Source organism: Platalea leucorodia (assembly GCF_965183815.1).
Source record: "Platalea leucorodia genome assembly, contig: HAP1_HAP1_SCAFFOLD_261, whole genome shotgun sequence".
Classification (NCBI taxonomy): domain Eukaryota; kingdom Metazoa; phylum Chordata; class Aves; order Pelecaniformes; family Threskiornithidae; genus Platalea; species Platalea leucorodia.
In genome coordinates this window covers 63,128-79,491 of record NW_028121310.1, presented here as the reverse complement: position 1 = coordinate 79,491, position 16,364 = coordinate 63,128, and the positions used below count along the sequence as shown (strand labels likewise).

Genomic DNA, 16,364 nt, shown 5'->3' with positions numbered 1-16,364 from the left:
ACAGTGCAGAGGCCATGACAGAGCTGCCATGTCAGGGTAAGCCCTGGGTTGTTGCCCCACAGAAGTGAGCCCTAAGGTGGCCGCAGTGCCCTGAACACCCCAGCCAGCCCCAGCGGGGATCATGGCCCGTGGATTACCTCCCATAAAGGTTAGGAGGCAGCTGTGCTCCACACTGCCCCAGCACAGGGTGCAGAGCCACTTTCTGGGACACACGGGGCTGGAATTCCCTCTCCTCATGCTCTGCCAGGACCCCAGTCTCCATGGGCTCTTTCTGTTCTCTTGGGCCCTCACAGACCCTGAGCACTCTTGTCACAGGCACAGAGCTGCCTTCTTCCTGAGCAGGGGCTGTAAGGCCCCATGGCAGCCCTGGGACCCCCTCCTCCTGCTCCCCTCCAGCCCCCACCCCTGCCCTCCTGCTGCCTCGCCAGGGGTGTCAGTTTGGATTTGTGTTGGGGCAGTACTTGTGTGCAGGTACAGGAGGGATGGGAGCAGGGGGGATGGGGGCACCTTTCCCTCAGCGCTGTTGGAGGGCCGGGGGATGGAGAAAGGATCCACACGAGATGTGTGCTGCAGCCAAAAGCCGTGGTCTGGCCCCTGGCCTGGAGAAGGACCCATCCAGGAGGATGCTCATGTGGGCACGTTCCCATGGCAGAGGAGATTTTGTGTCCCTCCCCTAAAACAGGTGCTGCTGGGAGCTGAGCCAGGGTCCCTCTCCCTTGGCTGGGGCTTTCACCAGCCCCTGCGCCCATGGACAGAAAAACCTCTTACACAGGAGACAGGCGGGGAGAAGAGTTTAACACCTGGGCAGGACCTGGTGCCCAAACTGCCTTCCCTGCTCCCACTGGTGGGTCTCCACACCCCTCCAGCTCTTCCCTAAAAGGCTCCTCTGCTGCAGGCTGGAAGGTGGGTTGGCTCCCTGTGGGGAGTTGCTGCAGCTCAGTACTGCTGCCAACAGCAGGATATGGCCCTAGAGGAGAAGAGGGCAGGAGGCGGCTGTCACCAACATCCTCTCCCACTTCAGCATTGCCCCATTCCCTGCTGGGAGCTCCTCCACCCCTGGGGGGACCCTGGGGGAATCTGGAGGAAGCCCAGGCTCACACATCCCTCTGCTCCATACCCTGGAGCCTTCCTGCTGGCAGCCCCCACGGGAGAGCAGCGTTCCCAGGGCGAGACTCCCACGGTAATGGGTGACATAACATGGGCATTGCAAGCACAGCCTCCATCCCCTGGAAAACTCTCACTGGGATAAGCTCCAGCCCTGGCATTCTTGGATGTGAACAGCCTGGCCCTGTGCGCTGGGTCCATTCTATGCAGCAAAGCAGGATTGTCACTGGGCCCCAGATCTGTGCTTGCTCCTGCAGCTCCTGAGGACCTACCTGAGGGGGGTCACAGTGAGACCCCCAACTCTCAGCACTGCTGCCCCACACTAGGCAGAGCACGGCTGTGGAAAGCCCACAGGAGGGCAGCCTTATTTCTCTTAGTTTGGGCTCACTGTTCCCGGGGGCTGAGCACCCTGCAGTGAAAGGCCATGTCTCACACTCTGTTTTGGTTGCGGGTGTTTTAGCTGGGGGAGCAGCCAAGGCACCATCTGGCCCTTCCCGCCTGTGCACGGCTGTGGACAGGCCTGTGCCTCCCTGATCCCACCAGCGCAGCATCAAGAGACACCAAACACCCCAGGAACAAGAGGTGGGCACCAGCCCCATGTCTGTGGGCTGTGCCTGACCTCAGGAGCTCCACATGCCCTGAGCTGAGGCTCTGCTTAAGCCAGTGATGATGGTGGAAGCAGAAGCACTTGGAGACAGGGTCAGGATAAGAAATGTCAAAGCTGGGAGTCCCACAGCCCTGCCCAGGCTCATCCAACTCAGACAGCCCTCCCTGCTGGCACAGAGGAGCGCTTCCCTATGCGGTATGGGATCTCCACCTGGAGACAGGACAATCTCAGACCCTTATCCCTGGAAAGCCACCAGGGCAGTGTGGCCCTGGTCCCAAAGGATGCCTGGGCTGGACCAGCACCCTCACACCACATCTCTCAGTGCAGCCAGAAATGATTCCTAGTGTGCTGCTGACACCTTTCCCCTCCCTGAGGTCTCCCCACACTCTGCTGCCAAGCATTGTCCCTGGGCGGTGGGGTGGGCCTGTGGTGCAGGGCAGTGACCTGAGCTCAGGTCCAGCACAGCTGCCTGCTTCTCCTCCAAGAGGGGGCTCAGCAGAGGCAGTGCACATAGCCTTCCCACAGCCCTCCTCACCTCACAGGCAAGCCCTGGGTGGGCAGGGCAGGCCCACAGGGCCTGGAGAGGACCAGTGCCCGAGCTCCAGCCTGCACCTGCCTGAGGCTGGGGAGTCAGGGCAAAAGTACCCCTGGAGATGCTGGGGATTGAACCCAGGACCTCCCACATGCAAAGCAGGTGCTCTGCCACTGAGCTACATCCCCTTGACACCTGCCAGCAGGGGAGGCACTCTCCTCCCGTGATGTGACTATGACAAGTCCTGTATTCCCCTGGGTGCCCAGGGACCCTCTGCAGCAAACAGCACTTGAATCCTTCTGATGTGGGGCAAGTTGGGACTGCCTCTCTGCTGGGGCCTGATCCTGGTACAGGGCTGCACTGCAGAGCGCTGCCCCTTCAAGGTCTCTGCAGGGCAATGGGGCAGAAGGAGGCTCTTGTTGCAGGTGCTGCTCCCACACTCTGGCCCACTCCAGGATGGGTCAATGGAGAGAGAAAATCCCTTCCCCTGAGCCTCCTCTGCCACCCAGGGCACCAGCCATCTGTGCCACGTCTGTCCCCAACTCTGCAGCAGCAGCAGTGCAACAGGGTGAGGGGAATGCCCTCCGTGGACTGATGTGCCCCCAGGCTCCGATGGCATCCCAGGGCATGCCGTGGAGGGCACATGGAGGCAGAAATCTTATACCCCCTCCTCCAGGCACCGGGCCTGCCCCTGCACCCCTCTGTTCCCCAGCAGCCCTGCAGGTGAGGTGAACATCAGGCTTCCATCTCCATGGGGCTGGGGATGGGCGTTGGGCTCAGGGACCTTCCCATTCCTTCAGCACTGATGTCTGTCCTGACAGCAAAGCAGTGCCCGGGGACAGCCCTGGCTGGGGTCCCTGTGGCAGGGTGGGTGAGCGTGCTCAGCTGTTAACGCAAAGGCTGATGGTTTGACCACACGCAGGGATGGTGTCCTCACGCTGGTACAGCTGCGGCAATTGTGTTGCCCAGTGCCATAGATTTTTCCCTACTGAGCCCCTGCCTGGCAGAGAGGGTTTAGGGGAATCAAAACCAGAGCACAGTCACTGTGACCTTCTGGAGTGGTTGAGCGGAGTTAAGGGGATGGACTGCTCATCTATTGTGCTCTGCACACATGGCCCCAAAGCCCATCCTCAGCAATGACTCTCCCGTTATTGTTCAAGAAAGACCTGGAAGGACTGTCCCTTCTTAGGACAGACTTCTTGCCAGGAAGCCACAGCCAGGGGGGTGCCTCACCTGGTTCTTACTGGCACTTCACTCAGCATCCGTTTGGGTGGATATTTCTTTCTTTTGTGTGTCTGCTCTTTCCACACACAGGAATGACAGAAAAACAAACATTTCATAAAAGCTTGTCAGAAAGCCCTTGTTATATAAAAGAAGTCCATCAAATCTGGAGGGAGCCAGGAACATTGCCATAAGCACCAAGAAGATCCAGGAATCTCAAGGCCTCCTCTGAAATGCATCAAATTCTTGCAACCATGATTTGAGCCTGGAAGTGGGGAGGGATTTGTGTCTGTGGGTGGAGGAGGAATAAGTGTGTTGTGGGAGTATGTCAGGGCTGAAGGCCCTTGCACAAATCAGGGGTGATGGAGACATTTCCATCCTGTGTGCATGCCTCAGCCTCGGAAATGGGGAAAGCCCACTGCTGGGGGTGGATGTTCTCAATCATGCCCCATGAGCGTGACCTTGTTCTCTTTTGCAAGAAAGAAGAAAACAGGAGGACTTAGGTTGCAATATCTAAGTCAGCCAGTGGGAAACAAATACGTAATAACATTGGGGGATTGGAGGGGGGTCAGATTAGGAGAAGGAAAGAAGTGGGAAGTAATGATTTCTGTGTTAAAAAATTTGACTGCTGAGACCCAGTTTGTGTACCCTTCTTCTGAAGAAGGATCTACTTTTTTTCTTTTTTTTTCAGAGGGGCTGACCCTATCAGACTAGCTTTCACAGTTCTCCTCTGCTAGACATCCCAGAGAACAGGAGGGATGGGATTCATCTGCTCAGATTTAGACATGTCCAGTGGAAGGGCTTGATTCAACTTCCCCCTTCTCGCTGTCAATATGAAGATGTCCTGAGGAATCCCAGACACGCAGGACCCCCACCCCTCAGCTTGGCTGGGTAACGGAAGAGAAAACAGCATGTTTCGGGTAAGCTTTCTGCCACTCCTGGGCAGGTGTGGCATTTCAACAGTTCCCACTTCCAGGATCACAACTGTGGTTACTTTAAAGCAAGAAGAAAGCCAGGGAAGTTTTTTACACTCTTCAACACCAGACCTGTATGTCTTTAAGACACAAATTCTCTGTTCCCATTTCTCATTCCCCAAACAGTCCCCAGATTCTGCACTTCTAAAGACATACCTGGTACACAAAATATGCACTTCTGAGTTGTCCACACTTGACACAACCACAACCTGTTTATTCCTGGTGGGTCAAAACTAGTAGGAGCTCTCAATGCAAGCCAGAGTCTTTCTGAGGGCATTTCCGCAGGCTGTAGAGGAGTGGATTGGCCATGGGCGTGAGGATGGAATAGAAAAAGGATGGCACTGTATTGAGCTGCCTCAGTGAGGCTGTTCTGGGCATCATATAGACAACGATGAGGGTACCATAGAAAACAGTGTCCACGCTGAGGTGAGAGGAGCAGATGGAGAAGGCCTTCTGCCTCCCCGTGGTGGCTGGGATCCTCAGGATCGCAGCTATCATGCAGATATAGGATACCAAAGTGAACACAAATGGGAAGACCATATCCAGAAAGCAGATGATGAAAGTAACCAGTCTAAGCACGGTGGTGTCACTGCAGGCGAGCTCCAGCAATGGGGCAAAATCACAGAAGTGATCAATTGCATTGGGGAGAATTACACCACAGAAGTGTAAGTTGGAAAGTAGCCCAGTGACTATGGTAGACGATAGTAATCCTGCTAGCCAAGACCCAGCCGCCAGCTTGAAACAGAGCTTCCAGTTCATGAGGCTGGCATAGAGCAGGGGTCGACATATGGCCAAGTACGAATCCTAGGACATGGTGGCCAGCAGATGACACTTGGTACCTGCACAACAGGCAAAGAAAAAGAATTGTGTCATGCAGCTTTGAGAAGAAACGGATCTGTCCCTGGTTAGGAAGCTGGCCAGCAGCCTGGGCAGGATAGTGGAGGTATAGCAGATTGCCGCACTGGAGAAATTAGGCATCTGGCCTGAGGTCCAGGAAAGAAGGATGAGGAAACCTAAGAAAAGGGAAGGGAATGTTGACAAAGGTAACAAGAGGAATTTCACCAAGCACGATATTAGTTACCCTTGCCACACCTTCAACTGACTGGGTGCCAAAATGGATCCTCACAGCCACACCAGAGCAAGAATATTTTTCCTGAAGGCCTATTCAATCCTTCACGAGTTGAAAACCCTCCTTTTCACACAGCTGCTGGTGATTTCTCTGCTCGCTGTCATGGGGAATGCAGTCACCATTGCCGTCCTTTGGCTCCACCACTAGTGCTATACCCCCAGGCATCCCTTCCGCAGAACCTTGTCCTTCTTGCATACTTGGTTCACTCTGGTCATTCCCCCTAACATGTTTGTCAGTCTCGTGCTGGAGATTAAGATATCTCTGTGGCTGCTTACAAGTCCTTTCTTCTCCGTCAGCACAGCTGAGTTTAACCTATGTGTTGTGATGTGTTTCGATTGCTGCAGGGCCATTTGCAACCCCTCACACGACTCTGTCCTTGCCAACTCCTGGCTGTGCTCCATGCTCATCTTTAGCTGCCGGGGAATGGCATCTCTCTCCACGCTCAGCCCCACCATCCTGTATGCCATTAGACCCTCTGTGCCCACTGCAGAGACTGCTTCTTCTGCGGCATCATCCCTTTGCTGAGAGCAGCCCGCATGGGCACCAGCTACTATGAAACATGAGCGTTGCTCTCTTCTCCGCTGTGTTGCTGAGCTCCTTCACACTGACCTCTGTGGTTTACACCTACATTATATGCACCGTCCTGAGGATAACCTCTGTGCAAAGCCACACTAAGGCCTTCTTCACCTGGCTATCCTTCACCTGCATACCCTATCTTTCTTCACTCACTATGGCATATGCTGGCTGCATGCTTGACGATGCGGGGCCTGAAGAGAAGCTGCTTTGTTGTAAGCTGCCTGCAAATTTACAGGTTCCCTTAAGAAAGTGCATTCAGGAGAAGAACAATTTTAGAGAACTGAGGTGTCACCCAAGAGAGTATGAAGACACAACCCTTTGAGTGTTTGAACTGACCCAGAAAATGGAAACTGGGACTGTCCCCTCGGATTCACTGATTCAGTACGTTCATACTGCTGTAGGTGACTGAGCTTGAGCTTTTGCTCAAATACAGCCAGTGGTTTAATCTCAGAAAATTTCCCAAAGGAACCCAGTGCTGAGCTTCCCCTATGCCAGACTAGAGGCAAAGAACAAGCCGGGCATTTGGGATCTAAGACTAGCCTGAGCCCCAAGCTAAAATGTCAATGCAAACATGGAGCACTGCCCTGTACTGATCTTCCCATTTTACTCCTTGTGGAAGTGCTACCCATTCTGGCCTGGGACAGAGCCTAAGGGGACAACACAGCCTGTGGAGAAGATCAGTTTCACTGCTTCAAACCCACCTTCTCCTCCCCTCCCTCTCCTCCCCTTGCACTTGGAATCATCCCACTTTGGGATTCATCTGCTCTGCTCCTTTCCCTATCTAAAAACAAATATAAAGATGAAGGGAAAAACATCAGTCTTTATCGCATATAGTTTTCTTGTGCTTCTTTCTGTTAGATGTCTATTTTGATTAAAACAAAACAAAACAAAACAAAACCCAACAAATCCTTAATAAATCAGTGATTTAAGACTTGAATAGTGAGTTTCATCTGCTTCACTGCAGGTGCCTGTGAGAACTGGTTTTCCCCAGGCTCCCTCTAGAGTCAATGGAAACAAGAGAAAATGCTAGAGGCTGGTTCCTCCCAACCCATAACTGGCATGCAAAAGAAAAAGGTTACAAATCTCTTCCAGACGCTCTTCTCTTGCTCTGTGTCTACGTCAGGACATTTGATAGCAATAGCAATGAGCAACTCTTTGGAAACAACTGTGTTTCAGTGCAGAGGGATGTCAGATGAGATTGTGTGACAGGCTGTGTGGAGTCATCATACCTTTCAGTCACTATTTAGAGTACGAAAGAAGACAAGTTATACTTGGTCCCTATTCCACCCCCTCCCCCTTTCCTGAAGAAACAGAGAGCAAGAAGGTGTGGAAGGAAGTAGGGGATTACAAAAGAGATACTGGATATTACTTATTTTGAAAATAAGAGATTCTCAAGGATTCCTAGTGCAAAAAGGCGAGTACCTCTGAAAAGTAGAAAGACTAGCTTTCAACATACATATTTGATTTCATTTGATGGTTTAGCATTTGTGCAACAGAAGAGATGAGTTTGGCACATAGGTGTGACAGATGTTTGCAATAGGTCTGAGTGAATGTGGAATTTGCCAGGAATGGGGTGAAATAGCTCACAGCCTCTTTAAAATCTTCTGTTCTGGAGAACGAATCCTTTGGGAGAGTTTGAGAAAGGTAGAAAGACGACAACAAATTCTCTGAGGACTCAAACTGAAATGTAAACCAGAAAAATCACGGAGTGAGAAAGGCTTGAAGGACTCTCTCTCTCTCTGTGCTATCTAGGAGGAAGACTGCAAGCAAGGAAAGAAGCAGAGAAGGAAGGATTCCTTTCATCCAGATGGTGAAATAATCACACTTGGGTTTTGCCATCTTCCTGTCTCGGCAGGATGAACTGAAATTCAGCATAGCAGCAGAAAATGAAACTGCAGTTACTGAGTTCATCCTAGAGGGTTTCTCAGGGCTTGATCAAAGCCTACAGCTATTTCTCTCTCTGCTCCCTCTGCTCATATACCTGACAACAGTGATGGGGATCGCAACCATCATTTTCCTCGTGTGTGTGGATCACCGCCTGCAAACCCCCATGTACTTTTTCATCAGCAATCTGGCCTTCCTGGAAATCTGGTTCACATCCTCCACAAGCATCAGATTGTTTGTGATCCTGAGTTCTGGTAGGAGAACGATCTCACTAAGCAGCTGCTTTGCCCAGTCCTGTTTCTATTTTGCCCTGGGCTGTACAGAGATGGTTCTACTTGTTGTCATGTCCTTTGACCGCTACGTTGCCATCTTCCAGCCTTTGCGTTACGCTGCCATCATGAAGCCTCAGCTCTGCATCCACCTGGTTGCTGCTGCCTGGGTCATAGGCATCACAGTCTTGAGTTACCGTCTGGTCCTCCTCTACAAGCTGACTTTCTGTGGCTCGAACAAGATCCACCATTTTTTTTTTGTGACAACTCCCCGTTGTTCACATTGTCCTGCTCTGACCCCAGCCTGCTTTGGAAAATAGACTCTTTTTTATTATCGTTTATCTTACTGGGTTCCTTATGTTTAACTCTGGCATTTTACATGGGCATCCTTTTCTGTATTCTGCACCTGCCAGCAGTCGCTGGGAGGAAAAAAGCTTTTACTACGTGTTCTTCCCACCTCACCACCTTGGCCATTGCATATGGGAGCTGCATTGCTCTCTATGTGCGTCCTTCCGAGAATGTTTCCTTGGAGACAAACAGAATTGTGGTTTTGCTGAACACTGTCCTGTACCCACTCTTAAATCCATTCATCTACAGTCTTAGAAACAAGACTGTGCTACTGGCCCTGAACGAAGCCATTGCCCGTGTGTAGAGAACCGGTACCAAATGCGGTTTTGTCTCGACATTGCTGCTGTAGCGCCACCCAGCGCAGCGCTTCGAGAAGACCATCTTCTCCACAGCTTTGAGAAAAAACAACCTCGTGCACCTGCGCAGGGACTAAAGGCGCGAAAAGAGCTGAGGCGGGGACAAAAAGGCGCGAAAAGAGCAGAGGCGGGGGCAGCACGGCCGTGGCGAGCTGCACGTACACATTTGTGATCTGCGCATGCGTGGGAGCCCCTATATAAGGAGCGCACGTGCCCCTCGGCGGGGGCGGCAGCGGCGCGCGCGAGACCACTCCTTCTGTTCCTGCACCCTCCAGGCTCACCCCCCCCCCCCGCTTCGATCCCCGCCGGAACCCGAGGCCACCGAAGACCCTGCAGAAGATCACCGGACTCGAAGTGGTGGTGACAAACTCCTCCTTCTCCTTCTCTTTCTCTCTCCCTCTCTCTCCAATTCTTTTCCTCTCCTCCCTTGCCCTCCCTCCTCCCTCCGTTCTCCTCTCCCCTCTAATAAAAGTAAAAGGTTGTACGGCATTTGACCTCGTTTGCGTCTTAATCTCGTCCTTGGGATCGTATCGAAACCTCTCCCGATATTGGATCGGGACATTTTAATTGGCGTCACGGACAGGATCCCTTGAGACGAGAGTGTCATACAACCTTACAGTGTGCTGAGCGAGTGTGTGTGAACGAGACGTACGAGCAAGTACGAAGCGAGTGCGGAGTTCCGATCCGCGGTTCTGCTCTCCCGCGAGGGAAGCAGCCGGAGACGAACGAAGCGCAAGGAAGGAGTGGGTGTTGAGAGCTTTGTACTGAAACGCGCGTAGCAGTTTGTGATTTGAGCTCCTGAGGGCGTACAGGGGAGACTTGAATTTTATAGTGTGACCCCCTCAGGAGGATATCCCCTTTGTAGGCTCTGCTCTGTCTTACAGTAGTTTATGGTCTGGCCTCCTGGGGGAGTATAGGGGAAGTTTGGATTGTACGGTGTGACCCCCTCAGGACGATATCCCCTTTGTAGGCTCGTATTTGTCTTCTAGTAGTGTGCGGATTGGCCTCCTGGGAGCGTATAGGGGAAACGTGTTTTTTTTTTAAGGTCTGACCCTCCCGGGACGAACTCCCCTTTGTAGGATATGGCTGCCCAAAAGGCAGGCGATTTTTGTGAAGAGACAGAGAAATTATATGAGTTTTTAGAAACGTACCGCTCTCGCCCCTCGCCCCCGGGACGAGATTGGGCACGGGACCACTGGTTCCAACTGCAAAGTGTTATGGACCGAATAGCGGTTTTGCATAAAGAAGCTAGAGCGAAGAAGGGAAAAGGGAAGGCTGTTGTTTGTGCTGTGTTAGGAGCGTGTCTGGCAGCGGCGGTGGAGGACAAGAAACGAGCGCCCTGCCAATCGGAGGCTGTGGCCGCTGCGTTGCAAGCAGCGATAGCGCCGCTGCGAGAGCAACTACTAGAGACCAAACGGGCGCTAGAGGAGGAGAAGCGCCAAAATATGATTTTGAAGGAGGAGCTGAGGGTTCAGCTCCTGAGGGAGGCAGACACCCTCGCTGAGGCGGAGGTAATGTTGGAGGAGAAAGGGGTACGCCAAATCTACCCCCAGAAAGACCTAAAGCAATTAAGGGAGACGGTGGATAACCCCCCCCATATGTGCCCGCTGGTAAAAACGGAGTATATATATGAGGACGATAGCGACAACCGTCCCCAAGTTGTAACTAAAGAAATCCCTTTTACTGCCACGGAACTGGCTAAACTCCGAAAGGATTTTGCTAGGACGGCAAGGGAGTCCGAAACCGAATATGTGTGGAGGGTATCCCTGTCGGGGGGGGACGGGATCATGCTATCAGAAAAAGAAGCAGAGGGGTATTGGGGCCCCGGCGTCTTCCTCACCACGGGCGATCGCCGGGCCCCATGGTCTCTGACCCAGAGGGCAGCATATTGGGCGGGGGGGCTGAACCCATTAGAAAGGGGGGATCCCCTAGCTATAACTGGTTCGGTTGAGCAACTACTAGAAAACGTACAAAAGGCAGCATGCCTGCAAATGATGTATGACCGGGAACTTAAACCAAACTTAAGCTCTCCGATGTTGTTACCAGTAGACCCCGAGCGGCTGACACCGCTAATAAGAGGACTCCCCGACTCGCTAAAACCTATCGGGATCCAATTACAGGGGAGAATCCAAAATGTGCCTCACGAAGAGCGAATTGCATCTGCCCTGGAGGGAACAGTAACACCGCAACAGCGACAGCGGGGGAGGAAGGTGTGGACTTGGGGGGAGATAGCTCAGGAACTAATAAACTATGGGAGGAAATACGGGCCAGTAGGCAGAACTTACCACAAGGTGGAAACTAGGGCCGTGCGGGCAGCGGAGCCGGCAAGTAAACGGCTGGCTTTTTCGGGGACAAGCCCCGGCCCAACAAAAAGGGAAAAACCCCTGCTCCGACAAGAATTGTGGCAGAAGGGACTGCAAAAGGGTGTGCCCCGAGACCTAATGGATGGGCTCCCCACCAAAAAATTAGAGCTCCTGGTGCGGAGGTGGTCCGGGCAAGGACCCTCTCCCAAACCAAACGCGCCCTCCGTGCCGGCACTGGATAAGGAGGAGGGGTTCAAGGGGGATGAAAGGGTGGCGGAAAACTAAGACCTCCGCCCCCTCAGGGTGAGGGGGGAGGCGGGGGGTGGATGTTTATTAGACAACTCACCTGCAACAATAAAGGGGACCTCCTCATTACTGTCGCAGTAGGGCCGAGGAAGAGGCCCATGACCTTTTTAATTGATACGGGGGCCCAAATTACAGCAATAACACAAAGTGAGGCAGAACGGTGCGGCGTCTCAACTCCTTCTAAGCGCCTGATAGTATTAAACGCCCTAGGGAAAACCCAATCTGTGCCCATGACCCCGGTAACCTTATGGCTACCAGGAGATGAGAGTCCGGTGAACACCATGGCAGCCATAGGACCCTTTCAAATGAACCTCTTGGGCATAGACGTTTTAAAGGGCAGACAGTGGCGCGACACCCAGGGAAATTCGTGGTCTTTCGGCGTCCCGCAGATCAGGCGGCTGGCCGAAGCCCCCGGCGTGGGGGTGCGCCTGTTGCAAGCGGCGCCTGCCCTCTCCCCTTCCAAACTGACAAACGTGAAACCCTACCCGCTACCGATAGGAGCAAGAGATGGAATCGTGCCAGTGCTGGAGGACTTAAAGGGGAGGGGGATTATAGTTCCCACCCACTCCCCCTTTAACTCCCCGGTATGGCCTGTCCGAAAACCAAACGGCAAGTGGAGGCTGACAGTAGATTACCGGAGGCTGAATGCCAACACAGGCCCATTAACAGCTGCTGTACCGAACATTGCCGAGCTTATAGCCGCCATTCAAGAGCAATCACACCCTATTATGGCGACTATTGACGTTAAAGACATGTTCTTTATGGTCCCCCTGCAGCCGCAGGACCAGGACCGCTTTGCTTTTACCTGGGCGGGGCAACAGTACACCTTTACACGGCTCCCTCAGGGATACAAGCACTCCCCCACCTCAGCCCACCATGCTCTAGCACAAGAGCTGGAAGCAATTCCCATAAGGGCGGGGGTGAAAGTTTACCAATATATAGACGATGTACTCATAGGGGGAAATCAGGTGGAAGAGGTTGGGGAAGTCCAGAAGGACATCATCACCCATCTAGAGAGCATAGGATTGACAATCCCACCTGAGAAAATGCAGACCCCTTCAAGTGAGGTGAAATTTTTAGGAATTTGGTGGAAGGGAGGGATGACATGTATCCCACCAGACACCCTTTCCTCCCTCGACCAAATTAAGATACCAGAATCGAAAAAAGACTTACAGCATGCGTTAGGGCTGCTTGTGTTCTGGAGAAAGCATATCCCTGATTTCTCAATTATCGCGAGACCCCTATATGATTTACTACGGAAAAGGGCGCAATGGGAGTGGACCCCGGTCCACGATGAGGCGCTACGGCTATTGGTGTTCGAGGCAAATGCATACCAAGCCCTGGGGCCTATCCACCCGACAGACCTGGTGCAGATCGAATGGGGGTTTGCCGCAACCGGGCTATCGATTCATTTGTGGCAACGGGGGCCGGCAGGGCCCATCCGGCCCATTGGCTTTTATTCTCGGAGTTTCAAGGATGCAGAAAAACGGTACACTACGTGGGAAAAGGGGCTGTTTGTAGTCAGCCTAGCTTTACGAGAAGCAGAGCGCACCATTCGCCAGCAACCAATAGTGCTCAGAGGTCCTTTCAAAGTGATTAAGCCAGTTTTAACTGGGACACCTCCCCCTGACGGGGTGGCACAAAGGGCTTCAGTGCGGAAATGGTACGCGCAAATAGAACATTATTGTGGTATTTTTGAAGTTTCTGAGGGCGCTGCCAAAAATTTAGTTATCCAAGAGGGAGTGGCCCCAGACCGGGAAGATGACGTGCCCCCTTCTGCTGTGCAGGTAGCCCCCCCATTTTCCGAACAATTACAGAACGCTTGGTTCACTGATGCCTCTGCTAAACGAGAGGGCAGGACTTGGAAATACCGTGCAGTCGCCCTACAGATAAGGACCGACCAAAAAATAATTACCGAAGGAGAAGGCAGCGCTCAAGTAGGGGAATTAGTGGCCGTATGGAGTGTCTTTCAACATGAAGCCCAATCTGCCTCTCCAATCTATATCTACACTGACTCCTTTGCTGTCTTCAAGGGGTGTACAGAGTGGCTCCCCTTTTGGGAACAAAATGGGTGGGAAGTTAACAGAATACCTGTATGGCAAAAGGAAAAGTGGCAAGATATTTTAACCATTGCCAGACAGGGGAACTTTGCGGTAGGATGGGTAGCCTCCCATCAGACGGGAGAAGATCCGTCCGGTCATTGGAACAATAGGGTTGATGAGCTGGCCCGCCTTGCCCCCTTGCAAAGTGATCCAGTAGCAGAGGATTGGGAGCGACTCCTGGAATGGTTGCACCTTAAGAGAGGGCACACTGGAGCCCAAGACCTCTACCGAGAGGCTCAGGCCAGAGGCTGGCCGGTTACCCGAGAAAATTGCAAAACTTGCATTTCGGCCTGTGAGCAATGTCGTATCCGCTTAGACAGGCACCCCCTGGAAGACAGTCCCCTACATTTGAGAGAGGGAAAAGGTTTGTGGGAGGCCTGGCAGGTTGATTACATTGGTCCGTTCCGTAAATCAGAAGGGAAGTGCTATGTATTAGTGGGTGTTGAAATAGTATCTGGCCTAGCACAGGCTAAAGCCTGCGCTAAGGCAACAGGGGAGAATACGGTGAAGGCCCTGAAAGAATGGTTTGGGACCTTCCCTAAACCGCAGTTGATACAATCTGACAATGGCACACACTTCACAGCCAAGGTGGTCCAGGAATGGGCGGCTCGGGAGGGGATTTCATGGGTATTCCACACTCCATACTACCCCCAAGCAAATGGGATTGTGGAGAGAACAAACGGCTTGCTGAAGCGCTTCCTGAAACCACATGAACCGGGGTGGGCTGAGCGGGTAGGAGAGGCGGTGACCAACGTCAATAATCGCTGGGGTGCAAACGGGTGCCCGAAAATTGCAGCATTTTGTCCACAAGCCCCAACCATGGTACCTGTCTCTCGAAACCCCAACTCCCCCGGGACACCATGTTATTCTCCTGGTCAACCGGTTCTGGTTGAGCTTCCCACTGTGGGAGCTGTGCCTCTTGTACTAGATACCCCCCTAAATAAACACATGTGGAAAGCGAAAGATACCAGTGGGAGAACCCACAAAATACACACCAAATGGATTATTCCCTCCTTCTAACCCAAGGAGCGAGTTTTGTTCCTGTTTCTGTTTTTAAGGGCAGCGATATGACCACGACGCACCTGCTGCTTTGGATCGTTTTGACTCAGGAACATCTCTCTGAAAGTGACGAGCGACCATTCCCTCCACCTTCCCCTCCTCCATATAATCCCTTCGAGGAAAACGAGTTTGTGTTATTAGCGAAAGCCGTGAGTCAAACTTTCAATCTGAGTCACTGTTGGGTGTGCGGCGGACCCCTAGGGCTATCGAGTTGGCCGTGGACATCCGCACCCCTCACCCCAGACCAAATCGTAAGCAAATACAGCGAAGCCGCAGACAATCCGTGGGATGACAGTGGTACCTGGCCAATTCAGTTTCCAGCTAAGGGGCAATACTGCTTGAATCGCACTCAGAAAGGAGGGGTCAAGGTGGGAGAAAGCAAATGCCAATGGACACTCACACGTAAGCCCCTCGACAAGGAAAGGAACCTGTGGGTGTGGCTTAATGAAACGAGGCGTAACCAGGGGTTTAAGGGATATTGGTCAAGCAAAAACGAAACCTTGGTTCTCCAGCATTACAAACAAACTTGCAAATGGAGGGGTACTTATGGGGCTTGGTATTGTACCGGCCGAATAAGGGATGGGGCAATGACCTTTTTCAGCCCTCTGGGTGACAAAGACACAACTTACTTTCAATTTCCACCGGGGAAAGATGGGCCATTTTCTCAAGGAAATAAAGCCAGAAAAGGGCATTATTGGATTTGTGGAAACACGGCATACAAATTCTTACCCGCGGGGTGGTCGGGAGTTTGTTACATAGGAATCATAAGGCCCCTATTCTTCCTCCTGCCAGAAACTGGTGGACCCCAATTAGGCGTAAAAGTGTATGATAACCTCGGACATAGAAGTATTGCCCGTAAGACGCGATCTACCAAGGTAAATTTAGGTGGGACACAAAAATGGGGGAATGATGAATGGCCCCCTGAGCGAATAATTGAACACTATGGACCAGCAACCTGGAATCCGAACGAGCCCATTGCAGGGGCAAGAGAACCAATCTATAATCTAAACCGAATAATCAGACTACAAGCGGCCCTAGAAATTATCACCAACAAAACCGCTGACGCCATAGACCTATTAACTCGGCAGTCTCAACAAATGCGCACGGCAATCCTTCAACACCGCATGGTTTTAGATTATTTACTGGCTGAGGAGGGAGGGGTATGTGGAAAATTAAATATCTCTAACTGCTGCCTAGAAATAGATGATGTGGGAGAAGTGGTTCTCCAACTGACCCAAGATATCAGGAAAATAGCCCATGTCCCTGTTCAAACCTGGAGTGGTTGGAATGGTGATTTGTGGTCCTGGTTACCAGGGGCACCGTGGGTCAAACAATTAATATTGTACTTGCTATGTGCAACTGCTACCTTACTGTTCCTACCCTGTATAATTCCATGTTTTATTCAATTAATTCGACACGTTGTGTCAAATATGCAATTTGTTCCTAACACCTCACCTGATGGTGTAACGAAAATCTGTACCATCCGTCAGCCACAACCAACCTCAGTACCCATCATTTAAACCCATCCCCAATTACTTCTAAAGGAAGAAACCGTGTACTGCCAGTTACTGTTAACCCTATTTCTAATGTTTGC

General features: G+C 52.1%; 1 protein-coding gene across 1 annotated transcript; it reads left to right on the top strand.

The window, feature by feature from the left end:
- Positions 1–8,136: 8,136 nt before the first annotated feature.
- Positions 8,137–8,948, top strand: LOC309603929 (olfactory receptor 6E1-like; the record flags this gene model as incomplete). The annotated part of the gene is given in 2 exon segments (XM_082338807.1): positions 8,137–8,547; positions 8,550–8,948. Coding segments are annotated over 2 exon segments (810 nt in total).
- Between the last annotated feature and the right edge of the window lie 7,416 nt (positions 8,949–16,364).